The 22796-nt window shown below is 30.8% G+C and overlaps 7 protein-coding genes across 14 annotated transcripts in view; 5 read left to right on the forward strand and 2 right to left on the reverse strand.

Annotated features, from left to right (window-relative positions):
- Window positions 1-10483, reverse strand: part of Brm (ATP-dependent helicase brm) — a 32722-nt gene extending 22239 nt beyond the window's left edge. For all 3 annotated transcript variants that reach the window (XM_076389646.1, XM_076389645.1, XM_076389644.1), the window contains exons 1-3: window positions 10434-10483; window positions 10154-10349; window positions 8925-9240 (exon numbers count right to left, since the gene is read on the reverse strand). In XM_076389646.1, coding sequence (XP_076245761.1) covers window positions 8925-9200 — 276 coding nt within the window. In that variant the 5' untranslated portion in view covers window positions 9201-9240; window positions 10154-10349; window positions 10434-10483. The remainder of the gene's footprint in view (window positions 1-8924; window positions 9241-10153; window positions 10350-10433) is intronic.
- On the forward strand, window positions 1202-5173 carry LOC143185534 (uncharacterized). The gene is made up of 6 exons (XM_076388619.1): window positions 1202-1267; window positions 3489-3622; window positions 3765-4021; window positions 4118-4223; window positions 4817-4977; window positions 5055-5173. The coding sequence occupies exons 1-6, from the start codon at window positions 1202-1204 to the stop codon at window positions 5171-5173; spliced, it is 843 nt and encodes a 280-aa protein (XP_076244734.1).
- Window positions 5956-8337, forward strand: LOC143185533 (uncharacterized). Its single transcript, XM_076388618.1, has 6 exons — window positions 5956-6097; window positions 6799-6932; window positions 7005-7267; window positions 7376-7481; window positions 7582-7733; window positions 7807-8337. The coding sequence occupies exons 1-6, from the start codon at window positions 6029-6031 to the stop codon at window positions 7926-7928; spliced, it is 846 nt and encodes a 281-aa protein (XP_076244733.1). The 5' UTR covers window positions 5956-6028; the 3' UTR covers window positions 7929-8337.
- An 82-nt stretch (window positions 10484-10565) lies between the features above and the next one.
- On the forward strand, window positions 10566-11477 carry Nd-ashi (NADH:ubiquinone oxidoreductase subunit ASHI). The gene is made up of 4 exons (XM_076389657.1): window positions 10566-10701; window positions 10852-11075; window positions 11136-11288; window positions 11365-11477. The coding sequence occupies exons 1-4, from the start codon at window positions 10566-10568 to the stop codon at window positions 11419-11421; spliced, it is 570 nt and encodes a 189-aa protein (XP_076245772.1). The 3' UTR covers window positions 11422-11477.
- A 145-nt stretch (window positions 11478-11622) lies between these two features.
- On the forward strand, window positions 11623-16676 carry LOC143186165 (FK506-binding protein 15). Of its 3 annotated transcripts, none has more exons than XM_076389649.1 (13): window positions 11623-11990; window positions 12241-12402; window positions 12475-12994; window positions 13100-13297; window positions 13365-13400; window positions 13664-13846; window positions 13905-14087; window positions 14150-14369; window positions 14947-15206; window positions 15286-15411; window positions 15476-15646; window positions 15723-15802; window positions 16325-16676. In XM_076389649.1, coding segments are annotated over exons 1-13 (2220 nt in total). In that variant the 5' UTR covers window positions 11623-11910; the 3' UTR covers window positions 16326-16676. The 3 variants fall into 3 exon arrangements, with proteins under 3 accessions (XP_076245764.1, XP_076245765.1, XP_076245763.1); XM_076389650.1 differs by lacking the exon at window positions 16325-16676 and having other exon boundaries at window positions 12475-12509; window positions 12852-12994; window positions 15723-15928; XM_076389648.1 differs by lacking the exon at window positions 16325-16676 and having other exon boundaries at window positions 15723-15928.
- On the forward strand, window positions 16206-19843 carry LOC143186167 (uncharacterized). Of its 4 annotated transcripts, none has more exons than XM_076389654.1 (6): window positions 16206-16418; window positions 17114-17404; window positions 17505-17649; window positions 17717-18061; window positions 18126-18447; window positions 18530-19843. In XM_076389654.1, exons 2-6 carry the CDS (start codon window positions 17136-17138, stop codon window positions 19054-19056), a joined length of 1608 nt encoding a protein of 535 aa, XP_076245769.1. In that variant the 5' UTR covers window positions 16206-16418; window positions 17114-17135; the 3' UTR covers window positions 19057-19843. The 4 variants fall into 4 exon arrangements, with proteins under 4 accessions (XP_076245769.1, XP_076245770.1, XP_076245768.1 ...); XM_076389655.1 differs by having other exon boundaries at window positions 17152-17404; window positions 17541-17649; XM_076389653.1 differs by lacking the exon at window positions 16206-16418 and adding an exon at window positions 16592-16731.
- Window positions 19844-19933: 90 nt separating this feature from the next.
- Mbo (nuclear pore complex protein Nup88) overlaps window positions 19934-22796 on the reverse strand; it is an 83967-nt gene continuing 81104 nt past the window's right edge. The window contains exons 6-13 of the mRNA XM_076389651.1: window positions 22484-22679; window positions 22088-22248; window positions 21938-22023; window positions 21351-21595; window positions 21076-21186; window positions 20584-20810; window positions 20205-20453; window positions 19934-20123 (exon numbers count right to left, since the gene is read on the reverse strand). Of these exons, the coding sequence (XP_076245766.1) occupies window positions 20060-20123; window positions 20205-20453; window positions 20584-20810; window positions 21076-21186; window positions 21351-21595; window positions 21938-22023; window positions 22088-22248; window positions 22484-22679 (1339 nt within the window). The 3' untranslated portion in view covers window positions 19934-20059. The remainder of the gene's footprint in view (window positions 20124-20204; window positions 20454-20583; window positions 20811-21075; window positions 21187-21350; window positions 21596-21937; window positions 22024-22087; window positions 22249-22483; window positions 22680-22796) is intronic.

Below are 22796 nucleotides of genomic sequence, written 5' to 3' on the forward strand. Positions count from 1 at the left end.
ATTTATAGAAAATTACTGAAGAATAATTTCATGTACTTTGGTACAATGTATTTTAGCAATTTAGTAACTTAGTTGATTAAGGTCGAATTCCACTCAATAGACTTCATTTGACTTCATAATCAGATGACTTTTTACAATTATAATAGTATAGAAAACTTATGTATGTTTTGAAGTTAAGTTATTTCCTTTTCTTTTTATGTAGAATGGTAATAAATTTTATGTAGATGCTAATAAATTGAAAAACTGCTGTGTTAATATTAAGAATAAATTTGATAAAAATATTGCAACACATCCGAAGATTGACATATGAACGTCAGTAAATAATTATACACTATGTTCATAGATTCGTATCAAGAAAATTCATGAAAAATTGCAACTCAAGAAGCAAAATTTCACATGAAAAAGATTGGAATCCTAGAATGTCTTATCTACGACAACTTGAGGAAGTAGAAATGAACGATGAATTGTCTCTGTCTCGGTTCTCTAATTGCGACAATGTTGATCAGTTTATAACATTTATTAACAAGGACATAGACCTAATACCAAACCCATAAATTGAATTTTCGATGCTTTAATTCTCCTTAGAGCCGAACATTAATTACACAGAGTCAACACAGAATTAATGTAAAATAAAAATGAAAACGAAGCAATAAAAGCATGCAATCAGAATCTTCCTACACATACCTTCTATTTTAGTGTCTACTTATCTATACATTCGATTCCAAAACCGTGTTATCAAACCCGCATTCTAATAATTTCGAAACATAATACATTACTCAAGGATCGGTTGAGAAACAAGGGGAATAACAGCTCTATCAGTCAGACCTCTTTATCTCGAATAAATTATACCTGTCCCATGTCTTCACCAAGATTCGTCTGTTTGCTAAATTAATCGCGACGTCAAATCATATGATCGTGTACCGACCTTGTGGTATCGAAGCATAATATCACAGATGAGTGAAAGAGACTTCATCCCATCTAGGCAAAACAGACGAGCCGAAAAGTGCAACCGAAAACATTTGCGTGTAGCGTTGGAGAAAGCAAATATCGATGGATTGAGCCAACCTTGAGTCATTCTTACATGATTTCAAGCCAATTCGAATAAAAAGTATACGGTGCTGGTTTGTTGAACGCAGTAACCGTTGATGCGTTTCCGCGTCGAGGATCTCGCGTTGGTCGTTTATCAGAAGACTCTGAGGACATGGCACGCTACGCTGAAGACGTCTATTATGATTTTGCCATCAGACTGACCCATGATGCGGCACAAGTAAGCAACTACATATGTAGACTACTTCTGCACAAGATAGTTTCAAATTATTATACTGTTAACTTCATAAACTGAGATGAAACATCGATTTTCATTAATTTGATGAAATCTAACTTTCTTGGTTATTTAAAGAATGGATATAAATTAAAATATTGTAAGAATTAAGTATGCAGTACAAACAGAGTCGAAGAACATCTCCTGTGGTTTTTCTACTTATTCACGAGGAAACATTGTGAAAATGTAAATTTGTTTTCATTCAATTTGATGAAAATCTGAATAATATTACTAGATAATAGTACTGAGACTTTTTGTGTTCACTAATAAACAGTTCAAAAAAGTGTAACAGCCTGTCATAGTTTGCCAGTAGAAATAATTCGTGTAATAAGTGCTTAATCATAAATTATTTGTAGTAACGAAAGAAATTTTGTTTAAAAACATACTTCACTTTTGATAGTTTATAAAATATTCATTTATCACTTTACAACTAACTAAAAAAGTATACTGATATATTGCACAGTGAGTGAAACATTTTTAATTATGTAAGGAAGTATTTAATAATATCACAAAATAAACTAATGCTTAATACCAATAACACACTAAATATAATATTTAAACAATATTCCTTTTTGATATAATTTATTTTGACTTGATAAAACCAGTAACAAGTGGGGAATTTTTGGAACGTGAAATATGCATACTTTGCGAGGCAATGTTTATAATACGTGTCTGATGTAAAAATGTCTATTTTATTTCACTTCTACAAACACTATTACTTAAAGCAATTTAATTAGAGTTAGAAAGAAATAAAAAAAAAATGATAATTAAAAAATGTTTTACACTATGAATATAAGTTTAGATATTACTTACATAAGTAAATAAGTAACATTTATATTAAAAAGTTTACATTCACAAGTATGAAATTCTTCATTTCCATATTATGTTTTACATTTAACATTGGATCACTTTTCTTCAAAAGAATTTTTGATTTTACAAATACCAGTTTCAATTGAATTTAAAAAGTGTTTATATCCCTTAAGTCATTTATCAGAAAAAAAGATAAAAAGTATGTGCTCAAGCTTTCCATAATTTAAGCTTGTTTGCATAAAAAAAACTTTATTCCTAAAATGCTGAACAACTGTTACATCTAGATAAAAGAATGAATCCCTACTAGTAGATAAGAAAAACGTTTAGTGTCAAAACATCTAATTATATCATCAACCAGAAACTAATGAATTTCTTCAATAAGAACTGAAGAACTTCTAGATTTTCAGGCGATTACTCTTGAGTGACGTACAAAACACAATTAACGATTATTTATATAATCCTTACTATTTACGGCGTATTTGGTAATATTAAATTATCCATTCTTTTGAATTCACTTCCAAATAATGTTTTAAAAATGTCATTCAGACAATTAAAATAACAATACACCTTTATTATGGAAAAAAGAAATGTTCATAATCGAGATCATTTTTCAATAAAAATTTGACATTTTAAGTAATTTTGTGCTATAATAAATTGAGAATTTGATGAAAATCCAATCACAGATTAATATAAAATACCTATATTTAATATCATCCAGAAAGCTCAATTACTTTTTCAAGAAATACTTAACTATCGATAATTTCAACATCGTAATGTCAGAAAAATTTAGAATTCTATTATTAGCTGCTGAAGATATAAAAGAATGAGGAATGGAAGAAACAGGATTCACTGACAGTACGGGAAAACACTATGAATCGTAGTGACGTAGTCGTCGTTTGCGTAGGTTTCTGTCATCCAGGTTTCCCCAGGTTACGTTTAGAAGGTGTAACCACGTATCTAATAACTTTTAAGTTGCAAGAGCACGAAATTTCGTTGGATATCCCCAAACCTCCCTTCATTTAATGCGATGAATATTTAAAAAAAACTCGTTAAATATTCCATTTTGCATAATTCACAGTAATTCTTTAAGAAATGAACAGATAATGAGACTGCGGTTTCTGAAGGTCACATAATCTGAAGAAAGGCAAATTTTTAAGTAACAAAATCTCCTTTCTTTCAAGGAGATTTTAATTTATATATCTGTTTGTAACTCTTATCACAACAAAATTTCCGAGACTTTTGACGAAAGCAACTCATAGTACAAAAAACTGCTTGTACATTCACAAGAACTTTTCCTTTATTAAGTACCTAAGTCACGGGATAACTAGTAAATTTATTATATGATTTCCCACCAAAGATTCTCAAAAAGGCCATCAACGGTTTAAAGAAAGTTGATGAGAAACTAGGCAACTGGGACTTAGTAACGGAATACGATCGTCAAATAGAGGATGTCATCATCGGCAAACTGAAAGCGAAGTTTCCAAGTCATAGGTAAATACCTTTTCTCCAACGATAATTTTCCATGAGAGTGTTATTAAACCAGAAATCAATAAGAATTCAAACTTCTCATAAGTGTAAAACAAGAATCTTCGTACAACAAAAAAAGAAACATTATTCCAAAAAATATTGCTAGATTCATAGCCGAAGAGTCGACTGGGAAGGAGCTTCCAGAATTAACGGATGATCCCACATGGATCATAGACCCTATCGACGGTACCACAAACTTTATCCACGGATTTCCACAAATTTGCATCGTCATCGGTCTGGCGATTAAAAAGGAAATGGTGATTGGTATTGTTTATAATCCTGTTCTCGAACAACTATTCACTGCGAGAAAGGGACGCGGAGCGTTTCTGAACGAAAAGCCCATCAGAGTATCTGAAATTCAAGGTAAGATGACGTAGTTTAACATTCTTTTTCGAATGTAAGAAGAGATTAGAAAACTTGAAAGACAAACGTGTGAGAGAGGGTTTTCATGTCCGATAGACCTGTCGAAATCTTTAATCTGCCTGGAAACTAACTTCATGAAGATAGATTACTTGAGGGAAAAGACTGTCGAGAGATTGCGAGCAATTATTCAGAGGACTCAAGGGTAAGCTTTTTGTAAACTATTTTTTTTTCTTTTCCTAGAACTCCACAATTATTGGCCCTATTTACTGTAAAATGTAAACGTGTAGAAATACAAAAGTAGAAGCTTTCTTTTCTCTATGTAACCCTCAAATGTTCAAAACTGTAGTGTAGTCCAGGCGTATACAGTTAAAATTCGATGTTACTCTTTCAGAGTGACATATAAAGTATCAAAACGTTTTATACTATATTTTGGACTTATTCCTTAATGTGTAATTCTTTTTTTATTTGTACTCTAGCTTTCGAATATTCTGTACATTATTATATTTCAATTTCTTCAAAATGTAAAGTTTGGAAGAGTATATGCTTTTCTTGTCAAGATGATTCTTTCGTTAGCTAATTTATCATATTTACGCCAGCACTGCATTTCGAATTTCTAGTCAATGGGTGACTGCTTTAAGACCGCTTAAACTGAAAAAGGACTCAACTTGGTTTTTCAAACCGTAATTATTTAAGTAACATCACTTAAATAAGTGATTCTGATCGGATATTCATTTTATTCTCTTTTTAATTTATTCATATTCTAGTACAAGTTCTTCATGCTCTTTTTCTTGCTAGTATACGTACACTTGGCGTAGCAGCATTATCTTTGTGCTACGTTGCATTAGGAATCATAGAAGCCTATTACATTGAGGGGCCAGGAATCTCAACATGGGACATCGCTGCAGCGTCACTAATAATTTCTGAAGCTGGTGGTGTCGTTCTCGATCGAGAAACAGGTAGATTATTTTGTATATAAAACCTCCCTTCAGGTTTCCGTTATCTCATATTTATATTAATCTCTTTTAAATTGTAGGGGAAACGATCGACATAATGAAACCGCGGGCAGTTGCCGCATGTAATGAAAAAATTGCAAAGGAAATTGTTGGACTTATTCGTGAGGCTGATCAAAGAGTAGATCAAAGTACTAAATAAGCAATTGTTATTGTAATAATGATATTGAAGTTAAATAAAGTACTTAATTTCTATCAAAAAACCTTATTTCTACCTCTAAATATAATATACCTAATACAAAATTAAGAAACCATAAAATCATAACAGACAGATTTTGAAAAAATAATAAATAGAATTTATATATCATTACTTTAAAAATTCTAGGCAAAAAGCAAAATCTGCCATAGATTGCAATTCAAACAGAATATCTGTAGATTGCAATTCATAGAAATTAAAATACTTCAAGCCTCGCTCACCTTATAACACATTCCAAAAAACCCATCTTATCTCGAATTTATATCGATATTAAAACTCAAAGATTAAAATATAAAATATTTCGTCAACTTAGAAAAGCAAAATCGATACAATTGTTCATCTTATTTTCTTATCAAATTAAGTGTTAGTTTCTTGATAAAGTTAAAATACTAAAAAATGGAAACCTTAAGACAAAAGTACGCGAACATATGACAAATCGAGAAAATTTGTTTTGAAATTCACGCAGTATTAGTGACGTGAGATGGAAAATATTGGGAAATTCTGTGAAGCCCCATCAAGACTCTGATACTCCATCTGAAGAAATTGCTTGCGTCACACGACTGCGATATTAGAAGCAACGATACATGCATTCGTTAAATCAAACACTACGGATTTTTACCCCACCTATTTCTCGTTTGCCCCGCTCTTTTCTTTCTTCCATTCTGATCGGTATATAGGCTAGCTAATGCATCGTTGCAGTGTCAGTTCAGTCTGTAAGAAATCTCGAATTGACGCGCGCGAAACGGAGTTATCTTTAATTGAGTTATCTAACTATAACAGTGCAAATCCTAGGAGGAAAGGATGATCGAATCGCATAATCTCGAAGAGTACTACAACGTTGCTGAAGAACTGGTCTTAAGCGCGGGAAAAGTACGAGTGCATATTTTATTTGAAATAAACTTTAAATATAGAAATTAGTTGTTTTTTCAAGGCTATTGTTGCTGTGTGCTTTACAAGATGGTTTCTTTATCTTAAGAAATAGTGAAATTTTCCAAAGCATGATTTCGATTTTAAACATTTTAAGATTAGCTTTGGTTTCACACAACTGTAAAGAGACATGTACAAGAAAAATTTCTTTGTATTAGATTTAAAATTCAATACATAAAAAAATTTGATTAATATTTATAAAAGTTTAAACAAAAGAATGCTCATATACTTAAAATGGAATAAAGGAAGTAATAATATGAAGCACTTATAAGATTTTTATTTTATTTTCTTAATATTATTGAGTAGTATTCTAATAAAATATGTAAAATCAAAATCAATAATTTGAAGAAGTTATAACTTACAATACCTAATATCTTGAAATAGCATTACTATGATCTTATGTTAAAATTAAAAATGAAGTTTAAATATAAAATATTTTCTGCATAAATAAATGTTTTATTAAACTTAATCAAAATAAATTAGATACATTTTAACTACAAAACTTCTCTACAATTTAAGCAATACCTGTTCCAAAAAATTGTTATCTGGAGTAATCTAAAAAACATTTATATCATTCAATGTAATTCATCAAAAGGCTTATCATATTTGTATTTTCAAAATTAATGTGCATTGTTATGTTTCAGATAATAGAAAATGCTATTAATTTGAATAAAAATGTAAAAAGCAAAGGAATTGATTGGGATCTTGTCACAGAATATGATCGTAAGATAGAGGATGATTTACAGAAACAGTTATCAGAAATGTATCCACACCACAAGTATGTATATGTAACATAGAAAAGAAAAAATCAGGAAATTGAATGAAGGAATTAAGAAATATTAATTTGCAGATTTATTGGTGAAGAAGCAACTGCAGAAGTGAATTGTTTACCAAAGTTAACTGATGATCCTACATGGATCATAGATCCTATAGATGGAACAACAAATTTTGTTCATAGATTCCCACACACTTGTATTTCTTTAGCACTACTCATAAATAAAAAGATAGAAATTGGAATGGTGTATAATCCTATAATGAAACAATTTTTTTCTGCAAAAAGGCGTAAAGGAGCATTTTTAAATGGACGTCCTATAAAGACATCAGATATAACAGGTAAATTGAAAAATGTATTAAATAAAGAATACTAATTTCGTCATAAATTTTTCCAATATGTCATTTCTTATTATGTATATTAAGGTGTATAATTAAAATCTTTTTCAGACCTGTCTCAAACATTGATTGCTATGGAACCTTGGATTGCCAAAGATTCAAATTATCTAGTCACTATATATAGTAGAATGCACGCATTAATTCAAGGGACTCATGGGTAATCTTCTGTTTCTACTTTGAATTCATTTGTTTATTTTATGCATAATGACCAAATAATGAAAAAATGATAATTACTAAAAATAATATTTTGTGTGTAGGATAAGATCATTGGGTACTGCAGCGCTTACATTGTGTTACGTTGCAATGGGTGCTATAGAAGCTTATCATGTTGAAAGTATAGAAGCTTGGGATGTTGCTGCTGGAAAACTGATAATAGAAGAAGCAGGAGGAATAGTAATAGATACAGCTGGTATGTATACCCTAAACATCACATTTTACATAAACTAATTATAGCTTTGTATAATAAAATTGTATAATTTTAGGTGGAGAATTAGATTTAATAACACCAAGAGTTATAGCAGCCTGTAATCATCAAATTGCCGATCAGCTAGTTGATCTTTTCAAAAGTGCAGATTTAAAAGCAGTTGATAGAAATTTAAGATAAATATTCTCAATTCGTATAATATTGTTAATCCTTTGAGAAGAGATCTCTGCAAGAACCTGTCCAGATATGTGAAATATTTTTAAAATAGATATAGATGCATAATTCGTTTCAAATTAATTCCTGATATTTATACACTTTTTGAGACAAGTCAAGATACATTTGTCACACAAACTGTACCTGTTATCAACATTGATTCTTTAATCAGATAATGTACATCCTAAAGTATATTTTTGATGAAATATATCAGTTTCATATAAAATGTATCAAATGAAAAGCTTTGCTTCAAAATTAATTTGTACTTTTGTAAACTTTATGTATTATAATGAAGTTTGTTATATTTATTTTAGAAATTACAATATGCTATCATAACATATGTCTGTATAAACTAGAACTGCATATAAATGATTGTTTTGCAAATACCACAAAGTACAGATGTACATATCTTTAAGATTAAGTTATACAAAATTTCTTCTTTTATAAATAGATATGTAGATATAAAATAAAGTTCATAATTTTTATAATGCAATGTTTAAATATATGCCATTTCACTATAACATACTCCTAAAACCTCTTATTAAGACTGACACTTATACAATATGTCCACAAAGGAATAAAGTACATGAAAACATTTTATAAAGCTTATTTTGTATAATACACAAATAAACCTAACTAGTAATAAAGAAGTCTCATTTCTTACCAATTAGCTTTAAACAGAATAGAGACTATGCAAATTTATGTTTATAGTATAGTTATATAATATAAAAAAAGGTTGTATAAGCTTGACAGACAAAAGCAGACCAAAATGTGTTTGTCAAAAAGTAACAGAAATCTTAAACATTTATGTTTATGAAAAATATTTTTATAACTAAATTTTAAATTCTTACTTTACCTCATCAGATTGCTTTTACTGGAGTATTGTTTTACTAATTTAATATTAAAATAACCCGAGCCTTGTATGCATATTAATAAAAATAATATTTTTCAAATTTTAATTACCTGCGGACCCATGTTTGGCTGCACTTGTTGCGAATGCGATGGATAATTCTGCTGCTGTGGCGGAGGCTGTTGAGGTGGTTGAGACATAGGTGGGCCACCAGGTGGAATTGGTGGACCACCTTGATATGCTTGTGTAGGACTATGAGGATGATGCTGAGGTGGACCCATTGGACTACCTTGTGGGTTAGATGGCGATGGTGCCTGTTGAGGAGGTCCCATAGGACTTGGAGCTTGTGGTGGAGGCATTGGAGATGATTGTGGTGAAGGGCTTGCCATCCTGTTATGTTAGAACTTCTATATATATAAAAGTTCCCTTCTGAAATAGATACAGATTAGAAACTAATACCATTTATTCTATGAAAAGTACTTTCAATAACAAAAAGATATTATGTTTCTTTATCTAAATACAGGGTATTTCCAAATATGTGGGACATTTTTGGAGGATAGGTTCTACATACATAGCCAATAAAAAACGTTCGTGTGCACATATGCTGGAAACATTCAGTTTTTTAGTTATAAGTTGTTTCATATTGTGTATGGTACAACACTTTCTTTAAAATCCATGGCTGTGAGCCACTCATTCATGGGGCTGGAATATTTTTGGGCTTAGTATGACCCTAAATAGGATAGCACACTGTGAAGACAATTAATTGACTAACGTTTCAGGTAATATTAAATATAACATAACTAAAGAACTATACATTTCTGAGCATGTGTACACATAACTTTTTCCATTGCTTTTTGTCTTAGAACCTATCCTCCATAAATGTCCCACATTTGGAAATAACCTGTATATTTGTATATGTATCACATTGTAAAATGACAAATAGTTTTCCAATACTTTAACACATTCTATAATTACAATTATAAAAGGTTTAATTTATCATTTGTTTGTACAACTAATTTAGACTATTATTATTGGAAGTAAACTCACAACCGATAATAGCAAAACATAGTAAATAATGCTTATATAAATATTACAGCAATACATATAGTATACATCCTGTTAATATGTATAGGGGAACTCATGGTTACACGTACTTAAATCATAGAACTGCTCATGAATCCATCCTTTACATAGTATAATTTTTTTTTAAAAGCATGCTACACAGTGTTTGTTAAAGGGTAGTCGCTTAGGACGAAAAATCTGACAACTCATTCTGGCTTTTAGGCAAATATGAAGGTTCAAAATTTTGATTCATATTTGAAAATGATGTATTATTACTTACCGATTCAATATTCACTCTATTTTCAAAGCAAATTTCCTTGTAGCCATGTATTCGAACAAAAATTGATCGAAAATTACACTAAACTTAACAGCATCGATGAATACACGCTACCGGCCATTTTCCTCTTGTCCCGTTGTCCCTAGTTCTACCGTGCGAAATGTTAACATGGCCGTCGTCTTAAAACTGTGTCCTACGTCTATGTTTTAACTCCCTTAATTTATAGTTAAATTCAATGATACAAAATGGAAAAGAAATATGTATAATAATGAATATTGCTTACAATTTGCATGATTATTAATATACAAAAGTTTCTATATTTCTAGATTACACTAAGAAGAATCAGTCACTGACATCGATTCTTCCTGTATTCCACACGTTGTCATTGATTCGAACTGATTCGAACGCGCTATAGATGCGCTTTGTAAAAATGGCTGTCCTGAAAAATATTGGAAGTCTAACAAGAAAATTATTATCAAAGAATGGACCGATCATTTGCCTTAACAGAGGATATGCATCAGAGTATGATTTATTCTTACAAGAAATGAAACGTGAGTATCATATATCAGTATAAAAATGACTAGTATTATTTTCTGTAATAGGTTAGATTCTATTATGTAAGAATTGTTCGAAAACAATGTTTAAGTTGTTCGATGCATTGTCTTGAATAAATTAATTACAACTTTTGTTATTTCCTATAGCTCTTGAAATAAGGAAGATGATGCCCGGTCCTTATCCAACAACAGAAGAAGAGAGACGTGCTGCTGCGGAAAAGTATGGTATGCATCCAGATGAATATAAACCTCTTCCACATGATGAAACTGGTGCTGGAGATTATCCAGATTTGCCATGGATAAGTGTAGAAGCACGAGATCCCTATTACCCTTGGGATATGCCTGCTATAAGAAGAAATTATGGAGAACCTGTAAGATTATAATATTATTAAATGTTTGATTAAATACTCATAGTACATTCTATGTTATAGATACATTATCAATTTGACATGATGGGGGAGGATCGCTATGATTATGGTGTCAGACAATTTCTTAATGGATACAAATGTGCTGCAATCTTTGTAATATTTTTTGTTGGTTCTTATTTCTTTCTTACTTCGTTCAAGCACACTGTAATATTGAAAGTAATTATTCATTTTTAATTTATAATATGAAGAATATGTGAAATTCATCATTTTAATGTTGTGTATTTTATTTCAGACAGAGAAACAATGGCCAGGGAAAGGAGTGCATTACACCTTTGAACCAGCACATTAAACGTATCAACAATGTATAGTTATAAATAGGCGTAATAAATTATACTAAGGATTGTACACTTATTTTTATTTATGTTGAACATCTGTTGCAAGAATAATTAATATATTATACTTGTAACCAAACGAGGCAAATACGAGGGATTATTCAAAAATTCTAGTATCAAGCACTGTATAAAACATTTAATTAAATATTCAAAGAGCTGAAAATCTAATATTTCTGTGTTATTAATTTCTTCTTTGAACTATATTAGAAAGAGAGGGTGTTTAAAAAAGAGGTTGATTACATTTAGATCAGAATCTCCAATGTCAAGTAAAAGATTATTTAGATACTTTTTTTATCTAGATAATATCTAGTCTAGTGTAAGTATCTATCAAGTGACAGAATCTGACAAAATGTCAGTGATGTTATGTGCAGGTAGCTTAAGTTGAGATTTTCACCGGCTTTTTATGTTAATAAATCACTTTCACTTAAAATATTTTACTTATAAATATGAATTCGGGAAATCAATTACCGAATCTAGATAAAATTTTTCGAGACGACGATGAACCGGATTTTTTACCATCGGGAGGGTGCGTCTGTTTTACTTTTTTAAATAAATTTTGACTTTAAATGTATTATATGTATAATATATATTGTATCGTGTGCTTATACCAACAATTATTTTTAAGCAAAAAAGTTATGTAACATCATACAAGGTTATACCTTAAGCTCTTTCTTTACACCACTGTATTTTCTTCAACTGTTTTTATGATTTTAATTTTATTGTAGTATTTAATGAATTATGTAATGCAATGCAAAGTAATGTGTAAGTATTTTTAGGTCCAACTTGGCTGCTATTTTTGGATTACAAGTAAAACCTCCTGATAGTCATTCTTTATCAAAACAAGTTTCCAAGAAACCAAGTAGTCCTCGTAATGTGAGCCAAACAGTTTCAAGTAAAACAGAAGTCATAATAGCTAAAGCAGTGCACGCATTTAAATTGTGAATCTCATAACTTTATTAGTTTGAATACTCGTGTTTCTACATAAAGATTGACTAATAAATTATTTGTAGGCAAAATGGAACATATGTACCAGTCGGCAAACTGGGTATGGCACTTACAGGAAATATTGGAACAAGAGTATATCAGATTATTTTGTACAAAAGCAAACAAGAACATGTTTCAACTGTTACTGTGACCTATGATTTTTTATACATAGTGCAAGCAAACAATTATTCAAGTTATTATGACAGCAATAAAGATAATTGGTCAATTTTGTTTGAAAATAATGACGTTTGTGTAGAGTTTGCAAAAGAAATAGGATTGGCTAGATATTTTTCGAAAGACAAAAAACTAGAAAATGTGCTTTATCAAGATTTGTCACCAATCAATAAAGACACAGTAGCAAAAGAAGGAAATAATGTATCTATTAAATATTTTATTGCTTCAGAAATAACACAGCCGTTTAAATGCAATTTTGCAACATTGCAAACAATGGTAGTGGAAATATCTACTGACGACAATTGGGAGAAAACACTTATAGGAAGCAGTAAAGGATTGAAAAGAATTTTATTCTTGCCTCCTAGTAAACAGGTTCAAATTGAATAATTTACATATCTTGCACGTCTTATATAATTTTAATTGATAACTTAAACATATCAAATAAGTGTAAAAGCCATGAATATAATTATTCTTTAGATTAGTTTAGGTCCTGGATTTCCTAAAGAAACGGATATTGTATTGGACATAGAAATAATAGACATACAAGCACCTGAAGAAACCAGTTATTCTCATAAAACTGCAAGCGGTAAAGCTTCTATTATATCGCGAATGGCAAAAATGGGCCAATCTATGCTACCAAGAATTCCTACTACAACCGACTCTGAAGATACAGAGGTACTCAAAACTTGTCTTGACTTATATGAAATAATATAAGTAATTTATGAACTATATTTATTTTCAGGATGATTTACCTCATAAGTCACCTCATCATAAAAAGGTAAGTAAAAATGTAATTACATAGAAAATATTATTAAATCTACCAAAAGAAATATACAAGTATATTATATAACTTCAAAAATCAGATAGAAAAATCTTCAAAATTATATTTAACTGGATAATGAAGGATATCTGTAAATCATTGCATTTGTTGACTATTTTGGTTTGTTACTAACAATTCTATTATACACATTGTAATGTTATATATACATTGCTAGTTAGCCATTGCTAGAGATTATAATGTAGTTGTATTGTATACCTCAGATAGAACCACTGGAAGGAGGACTTCAAAACAAACATTCTTCACAAGAATCTGTGGATGAAACGTCAAGAAATACGAACAAAATATTGAAACCAAAAAGCAATGTACCTGTAACAAATACCACTTGTAAATCCTTTGTTCCTGCACCTATATTTGCTTCTCAATGGTCTCCTACACAAATGCAGGTACACAAACTTAGTTACTTAATTATAGTTAATGTATTCATAATTGCATTTATTGTAGCCAAACTTTGTCACACTGGACGGTCAAGTGTATTCATTACAACCACAAAGTGTAACTCCTACAATATCATCAATAATAGATCCTGGATTAAATATGTTTTTGTCGGAAAGTAGAATGACAAATGCAGAGCTCAGAATGGGAATGTCTAAGATAGCTGACAATGTGCAGAAATTGCTTGATAAGGTAGTTACATACAGAAGAAATCATACGTTGTTTACAAAGATGCCATTATGTATCATATACAGTTTCATGTTCTTGAACTTCAAAATGCTACATCTCCTATAAAAGATAAGACAGCTTTGGATGCGGCTTTGAAAATGTTACTATCTATGAATATATCTCAGAGTGGAGAAAAGGATAGTCAACCTCAGACAAGTACTGACAATAAAATTACTGATGATTCTCCAGAGAATCAAATGAAAAGCATAATAAGCACAATGAAGAAGGAATGCCAAGAAGCGAAAAGTAATACGAATTTTCATATATGGCTCATTAATTGTATAGGATGGGACATATAATTGAAATTAGTTCAATACATTTGCGAACAATGATCTTAGCAAAAATTGAATCAAGTTAATGTTACATACTTTAAAGAGGGTTATATAATGCACTCTTCAATTATTTTTATTATTTGGATTTTTCAAATTTTCCAGGTTAATTTTAATTCACTGCTAGTCCTCGGAGTTTGAGACCACCTTATACGAATCTCCGCTTAAGGTATGCTGTCCGAGGATTAATCAGTCACATTCTTCTTCAATATTAATTCCTAACTAATCTTGCTAATACCTAGTTTTTTTTTTAACATAATTAAAGTTGTTTTAATATTACTTATAACTTTGATTATGATAATAAATCTGATGTCTATTTCAAAAATTAAAGGTAATCTTGAGATCTTGAAAAGCACAAGTAATAAAAAAATTGAATAGTACATTATGTATTTCTTCTTTTTTTTTCTCCAAAATCACTATTTATACAGTTATTAAAGCAGTTCAAATTATGTGTCTCACTCTATATTTAGTATACTAATTTCATTAATTTGTAGAAGCATTAAGTGCTACTTTGGAGGATATGAAAAACCTTGAAGCTCAAAATAAATCTTTAACAGAAGAAAACGAAAACCTACGTAAAAATATTCAAGAATTAAAAGTATCTTTAACAGATGTAAATAGTGTACTCCTTACAACAAAACAAGATTTAGAAGAAGCTAAGAACCTTAATAGTAAACATGAGGAACAAAAACTGACATTGGAAAACAGACTCTCTGATCTTCGTGAAAAATGTAATACTTTACCTTCCAAAATGGTAAAAAAAATAATTTTATGATCTATTTACATATCTTCAATTTTGTTGTACATATTACTGTTAATATTATTGTTTTTAGGATGATCATAGAAACAGAGAAATCAAACACATAATGAACAAAACTTATCATATTCTAATGGATAAGTTTGTAAATGAGTCTTACCCTACTAGTTATATTAAATCTACAATAGCAAGTACAATAAAGGTAAAATTTTAGCAAATCAATTTTTTGTAATGATGAATACTACAATGATATTAATCATTTTTAGAATATCACTTTACAAGTTCTTCATAATACCAGTGGAGAAAGCAGTAAAAAAATGGAGTCAGAGTCTCTTAAAACTGCAGAAATCAATGCTCCAAAAGCTATCACTGCAGAGTCAACTTCTGATTCAAATAATACTGCGGGCCAATTGCCAAAACAAGCTGAAAATATTAATGTAATATTTGCTTTCTATATTTATGTAGCTGACATATATTTTAAATATTATAATTTTAAATTTCCATTGTTAACAGATATCACCAGTATTACTACGAGATGAACCACCACCCATTCCTCCTATCGATACAGAAGATGATAGTGATTGGTTATCCTGGTAATTGTATGTTACGATTCATAGAAATATTTTGTAATGCAAACAAAAACTTATTCATAAAATTAAGGATTTTAATAATTTTTCACACATTTGTTGCAAATATATTTATACCCCCATATAAATGAATTTGATATAAAATTAATTATTGCGTAAAAAATATATATCATTTTATTTACGACACTGATTTACTGTTTTTATCTTCAACTTATGGTAAAGATGAAAGATAGGTTATTATGTTTTTAATTTATGTATTCTATTGTAGATTCATGATTTACTGATTCATGATATACATGATATATATATGTATATATATTTATATATACTATACACACACATGCACACACACACACACACACACATATATAGACAGAGTCGTCATTCAAGATCTGAAATTATGAAATCATCAGTGCAAAAAGAGAGTTAAATAGTTCCTGTTTCAATTAAAGTGTTCGAAGTATAAAAGCTTTTGCATACAAGATAAATTAAAATAGTTCCACCGTTCAGTCATTTGTCCTCTTTCAGAAATGGCGCAAAATCGCAGTACGTGTTTTTGTGACAATTGGGTATAATAAAACATCGATGAAAAGGAGGAATGCCACAAAAAATATGACAGAATGTAAGTTACTGTCGCAAACACTGGAAATTAATAGAGAACAGAAAATCCCGCCCGACTTCGTCCCGTCTCTGAATTATTCTATCTGGCTGTATTCACGGTTTCTTCGCCTTTGGCTTCTACCACGCCAATCAAATCGAAAACTAACCTCGAAATATTAGCCGATGAGAACAATGCTTGATTCTTAAATTTAATTGCTATTTAGAAACTTCCTCAACAAGTAGAAAATTGATGGAAAATTAAAGAAAAATGCTGACAGTAGTTGCAACGATATTATTTAATTTATCCTGACATAACCTTTCGTCTTTTTTTAAATGTATTATTGCACATTATACATATACTATAAACATTACTATTATTGACATTAACATTCCACTTGCAATATATTTAGTTTTCATACATTTTATAGGAATATTTTTTAACATCACGTCATTTTAATTGCGAATTGGAATAATAAATAGTTCTGACTTCGTAATTCAATTATTACGAGTCGCCTCTATTACAGTTAAAATTAGATAGCATTAGAAATATTTTAATAAAATGTATAAAAACATTTTAGAACTGCTGCATATTTTCTACTTTTGTAATGTTAATGTCATGTAACATGATGCAAAAGTAATTTTATGTATATTACAATTTTTATTGATGTTTCATGCAATATTTAATTAATGAGTAATATGTATTTAATTACAAAATAGACTGTTAGCCATTACTTTTATAATGGACGTTAATACAGTGGAGGATGAAGATGTATCTTTCCATTTGGGAGAAATGTTTGACAGTTATGAAGAATTAGAACATAAATTGGAGAAATTTTCAAAGCATAGTTTAGTCCATTACTGGCGAAGAGACAGCAGGACAGTTAGCGGGGCTCATATGAAAACTGCTCGTCCAATTAGTGAGAGATTGAAATATTATTCTGTCAAATATGCTTGTATTTATGGTGGTCAAAAATTCTTACCACGTGGAGCCGGCAGGAGACAGTCTCAGTTAGTTCATAAGATTATGTATTGTTGTCATTAGATTGTTACAGAGTTATATCTTAAATAAATTTATATAGTAAAATTTATATAATAAAATTTATTTCAGAATATATCATTTCATATCTGTTACTGTTTTGTTTAGATCAATAAGAACAAATTGTCCTGCTCATATTATGCTAAGAGCATCAAAAGATGGTACAAAGTTAGAAGTAACTAGTGTTAATAATGAACATAATCATGAAATTTCAGAGGTAAATAATCCAAAGCAACACCAAAAGTTTAATGTTCAACTTAATTCCATTTTTAAATTTCTGCTAGGAACTATTTAAGAATCTTCCACAAGAAAGAAAACTATGTGGTGAAATTAAGCAGGAAGTACAAGATCTTATGCAATTACACATTGATCGCAAGAGATTGAAAGAGTATGTACGATTAAGAACAAATAAGATACTTAGGTCCAAAGATTTATTTAACATAGCAGCAGCCAATAAACAAAAGCGGAATATAACACCAGAGAGAGCATATCAGTTGTTTAAAAAAATACATGATATTGAGAAGATGCAAGGCAGAGATGACAAGAAGACATATTCAGAGTCTGAAGATGAAATTGCTCAAACAATAAAGAGAATGAAGAAAGAGCAAGAATCTCCCTGGGGTCAAGATGTAAGATATTCACTTTCACGCTGTATAATTTTGTAGTATATTTAAATGAATTATGTTTTATTAGAGATTACCAGCTGAATTAGAAGTGAGCGAAGGGAACGATGGCGACGACTCTTATAGTGGTCAATTAGCGCAAGAAGAAGTAGTAGACGAAATTGATACAACAGGTGGCGAACTTTTGAGAACAAATAACGATGGTGATATAATAGCAGCGAACGGTGAAATTGTAGGAGAATTAGTAATGCAAGACGGAGATCCATCTGTAATTGTTGAATCCATTGTGAATGCTGACGGTTCTGTTTTCGTGGATGAAAGGGAATTCAATACTTATTGCAATAATCATTTGTCCCATACAGTGGACAGTAGTCAATCACCTAATGCAAGAGGTAATTTTGTTCTATTAATTTTATGAGAATATATTTTTATTTACTGTATTATATTGTTATTTATCATGCAAATTTATATTAGTCTTAGATATCGAAACAATCACGCCTACTACCGAGATTGAAAAAATAAAAGGAACATCTTCACCTAAGCAACAGAATAGGTCTCTTACACCACAATCTCAACAACCTGTCAAGTCACCAAATGCTTTTCATGAATCTGCAGACTCCAGAATTTGGATTATGAAAGAAGCTACAAATGCGGAGTTAGAACCTGATAGTGGACCAGAGAGTGAAGCAAATGGTTCAAAATCTGCAACAACTACAAAAGCCGATATCGACGCACCCGAAGTTATATTATCGGATGAGGCTAGTCATCAGTTGCTTCAGGAACAGTTGGCAGTGCTGCGCGCAGAAAAGGGAAAATTGTATCATGAGACTGAAATGTTGAAACTGAAAAAGGACAAGTTAAAGTTACAGATAAATTGTTACTCAAATGAGATACGAAAGCAGGAAATGGAAAAAGAGAAATTAAGACTTGAAATAAAATTATTACAGTCGAAGGTTATGGAAGATTCCAATGATGTTTCTCATTATATTTTTGTGCCTTGAGCATCATGTTAGGCCGAGTACAGACTTGAGCGTAAACGCGAGTAAGGCGAGCCGAGACATTCGGCTCAGCCTCGATTCGTTTCAATCGTGTTAGTGCTCTAGTCTGTACCTGGTTATGGAGTCTCCGCACGAATACATATACGAGACAAGGCAAGGCAACTGTTCGACAGAGCTTCAGTCGTTCGTGGCCATTGGGAGCTTGGTGCACTTCAGGAATTATTGTCGATATCAGTTGCTGTGATATCCTGAAATCGGTAAAGAAATCACCAGGCGTAAGAAAGCGTAAAGTGGCAGTTAATTTTTCTTTAGGTGAGATGCACTGACAGTTCATGGATCAACCCAAGGCCATACGAAATCGTGCGGTGAACAACCCGCGACAGTTTGCTACGTCTTGGATTAGTGTCCACATTTGCATCTCTATTCATGTCATCAATCTCGGCTTGCATCATTCGTGATTGTGCTCAAGTCTAAACCCACTCTTACAACAGGACTGTATTACCGTAAAACACAAGTACTACACAAGTGTTGGGTCTTGTTTTTGTTTAAACCAAAATTATTAGTCAAATCATGTTCGAAAGCAATAACTCAATTTCTTTACGTTATGTAATGATCGTTATACAAGAATCCTTTTGTAATTTATTAGGATGCTTCTCTTATTTTTGTAAAAATTTTACAAATTTCTTTTGTAACTAAAGTAATCAGAAAATCATTCTTATTGTTGTTTAATAATCTCCTCACAAATGTAATTTTCATTGGAATTGAAGAATGTATGTTTTGTATGATTTGTACATTAATGATTATAAAAGTCACTAAAGATAAGAAAATATTGTAAGTATTCTTTGAGTGAGCAATGTGGTTGAACATGGATATGAGTGTAGCTAGTGTAATAAATTATTTTGCAAATAAAATCATTTTTTATTGTAAGCAAATCCTATGCTTTGAAGTAAAATACAAAATTACAATCACTTAGAAGTAATATTAACAATACTTTAACAGTCATTAACTAAATACTCACTTCCTCTTCAAGCCTTTTAACTTCTGTGATTAATGCTTTTATATCTCTTGACCTGTAAAAAGCAGAACAGTATGAAAACATTGTTAAAGACTGACTGCATATACTTTTATAAAATAGCGGTAGGAGTACATACATTTGTCCGAGGCTATTTCTGATGGTATTTTCTTGATCACCTTTGAAAACGATTTCTTGTTTCCTCTCATTGTTTTCGATGGTTTCTGCAAGCTTAGTTTGTTGAGTCGATCTCTTTTTAAGCTCTAACAGCCTAATTTTCATTTCTTCTATTTTTATCTCCATTTTCCTTAATTCCTCGGCTTCTGCTCTTTCAATAGGAGTCATGGAAGGTTCTTTGTAGTTTACTAGCCGTAACACTTCTTTTGCTCTATAAATAAATGATAATGATTTTTTGTGATACTTTCGTTTAAAAATAACTTTAATTACTGATAGGAAAGAAAATAAATGCCGCTAAATGTGTTACTTTTCATATACATGTATTGTGATGTCTTTTTTACCTCTGTGCTAGTTTCTCTTGTTCATCTTTGATATCCTCATAACGTTCAGCTAAACGTTCAGCAGTCTGCTTTAATTCTTTCTTCGTTTCTATTAGAGTATCCAGCTCTTTAAGTAAATGCATCTTCATCACTTTCAATGCGCGTACCTTTTTACCGATTTCCTCCCTTACGGTATCGTGCCTGACGAAATGTTCTTTGCGGAATATGTCGGTTGCATGATACAAAAGCTAATAAAAAAGGCATTTCTGTTATTTTTATGCACATAAATTAATGTAATTAAAAGTAAATATGAACAATGATTTAAGTACATAAATGTAATCATATTCTGTAATTTCCATAATATAAAACGGAGTTTCTTAGAGAGATCAGGGATATTAACAAAAAGTGTAAAGCCTAACATTAAAGTTTTTTATCTAAACATGTAGAGAATACTGAATTCTAATACCAAAATGTTTCTTTTGGTCATTGTTATACGTTTGAAAGATGGGATACCTGCAAACATTCTTGAGGTGACATTGATTTTGATCCAAATTTAATGATTGGCTGCGAAGTTTCACGTTTGAGCAACCTTTTTATATACACATCAAATGCTTCTTTGTTGACCTTAAATATATATGTGTAATTTAAACATTGATTAATATAATATAGTGAGACGCTTATTATTTAAATTTGTATACCGAAAGCAGTGAAATAACATTATTTAAAATAATACGTGATACTATTTAAGGTAACGAAGAGAGTGAATTAATTCTAAGAAGGCTACTCACTTTCTTTTCTTCACTAACTATGGGCTCTGGAAGTTCGATTTTTGCAAAATAGTGAAGATCAATAACAGACCGAGTGACGACGTCGCCAGTGTGTAATAGAGCAATTAGGACACATGGTTCTTGAAGAAGTCCAAAACCTAAGATTGGCGTGGCTTCATTTGTTCCCGTGTGCTTGGTTCTCCGACAAATTAAATACTGTGAACTGGACTGGTTCGATAATAATGGTAATCGGGTGTCATCGTTTTCTGAAAAAATTTACCCCCAGAAAGAGCTTTTAATTTGAATAGAACAAAATTGTAGTGCGATTTTCATTGAACTTTAAAAAAAAAAATTGATAAGAAAAATAAAATTTGTCCTATTCGTAAATTGAGTATCTATTGTAAGGTAAGATCGACAGAGTGATCGGTAATAGTAGAGTTAGCTTCAAAGTTATTTTTCAAGAATATATATCATATCTGAATTTGGGAGATATTTTTACATATCAAATTTGTAATTCATTTTCAACAAATGAAAGTATGAAATATTTTGATCTTTCGTAATTATAAGATTCTAACTAGACAGAAGTAAGGGGTGTTTATTTTTCCTACCTTCTGGTGTGTTGATGTAGTCTTCTAATTGAGAGACCATCGGTAGACTAACCATGTGGATTCCAGCATTATGTGAACAGAAATATCTACAAAGAAAAATATGAAACCAATCACAATGCAGTTTATCTAGAAAGAATTCTTACTATTTACCTGGATTTGTTTCCTTTATCATAACGCAGGTGTATGGGACAACTGTACTTTTCATCAGTGTTCGTAAAGAAGAGTCCCAATTCTATCTCCACGCATTCGTAGACGTACAATGCTTCATCTGGTGTATGGAGACTGTAAGTGGAACCGTATTGTGACCATGTCTAGAAATAATAGGTATCCGAAAAATGTGAAAAAAGTAGTTACGTGAAATATGTTTGCTCATATAAGTAAGTTTTGTATAGAGTGCAAAAGTCGGATAATATAAGCTGAATGTAGTTGAAACAAAAATCGATGTCGTAAATCTTGGTATTATTAAACTGAAGTTTGCAATTATTTTGCTGAAGATTTGTATGTTGCTTGAATTATTCAAATGAGAAGAATGGTTCAGAAACTTACTCTTCTGTCTTCGTCGTCATCATCCTGAAACTCTTCTTTCAATAATATCGCATGGTAAATCTTTCCGCTGCACATGGCGATAACCACTATTGGTGGGGTGGTTTGCAAACACATAATAGAACAAGAATCTATCCCGTAATTGTCGTCCGTTGGAGGATACATCGACAGTGATCCTGATACAACTGGGTTCTCATGACTTGATATTAACAGACACGTGCAAAAATAATTAATTATTATAGTAGTAATAGCAGTGGGTATTTTTGTTGCTGCTTTCACGATAATAACACGCGGGATATTTCAAAATAGGTGGTAT

Source organism: Calliopsis andreniformis, chromosome 12, assembly GCF_051401765.1.
Source record: "Calliopsis andreniformis isolate RMS-2024a chromosome 12, iyCalAndr_principal, whole genome shotgun sequence".
NCBI lineage: Eukaryota > Metazoa > Arthropoda > Insecta > Hymenoptera > Andrenidae > Calliopsis > Calliopsis andreniformis.

Coding starts and splice junctions, on each gene's coding strand:
- LOC143186165 (XM_076389648.1), top strand. CDS start 11,911: ATGAATTCGGGAAATCAATTACCGAATCTAGATAAAATTTTTCGAGAC. Junction 11,991..12,240: donor GATTTTTTACCATCGGGAGG/GTGCGTCTGTTT, acceptor AAGTATTTTTAG/GTCCAACTTGGCTGCTATTT. Junction 14,370..14,946: donor GGAATGCCAAGAAGCGAAAA/GTAATACGAATT, acceptor ATTAATTTGTAG/AAGCATTAAGTGCTACTTTG.
- Nd-ashi (XM_076389657.1), top strand. CDS start 10,566: ATGCGCTTTGTAAAAATGGCTGTCCTGAAAAATATTGGAAGTCTAACA. Junction 11,076..11,135: donor GAAGAAATTATGGAGAACCT/GTAAGATTATAA, acceptor TCTATGTTATAG/ATACATTATCAATTTGACAT. Junction 11,289..11,364: donor AGCACACTGTAATATTGAAA/GTAATTATTCAT, acceptor ATTTTATTTCAG/ACAGAGAAACAATGGCCAGG.
- LOC143186167 (XM_076389654.1), top strand. CDS start 17,136: ATGGACGTTAATACAGTGGAGGATGAAGATGTATCTTTCCATTTGGGA. Junction 17,650..17,716: donor ATAATCATGAAATTTCAGAG/GTAAATAATCCA, acceptor AATTTCTGCTAG/GAACTATTTAAGAATCTTCC. Junction 18,062..18,125: donor AATCTCCCTGGGGTCAAGAT/GTAAGATATTCA, acceptor ATGTTTTATTAG/AGATTACCAGCTGAATTAGA.
- LOC143185534 (XM_076388619.1), top strand. CDS start 1,202: ATGGCACGCTACGCTGAAGACGTCTATTATGATTTTGCCATCAGACTG. Junction 1,268..3,488: donor TGACCCATGATGCGGCACAA/GTAAGCAACTAC, acceptor TTCCCACCAAAG/ATTCTCAAAAAGGCCATCAA. Junction 4,022..4,117: donor CAGAGTATCTGAAATTCAAG/GTAAGATGACGT, acceptor CATGTCCGATAG/ACCTGTCGAAATCTTTAATC.
- LOC143185533 (XM_076388618.1), top strand. CDS start 6,029: ATGATCGAATCGCATAATCTCGAAGAGTACTACAACGTTGCTGAAGAA. Junction 7,482..7,581: donor TTAATTCAAGGGACTCATGG/GTAATCTTCTGT, acceptor TTTTGTGTGTAG/GATAAGATCATTGGGTACTG. Junction 7,734..7,806: donor AATAGTAATAGATACAGCTG/GTATGTATACCC, acceptor GTATAATTTTAG/GTGGAGAATTAGATTTAATA.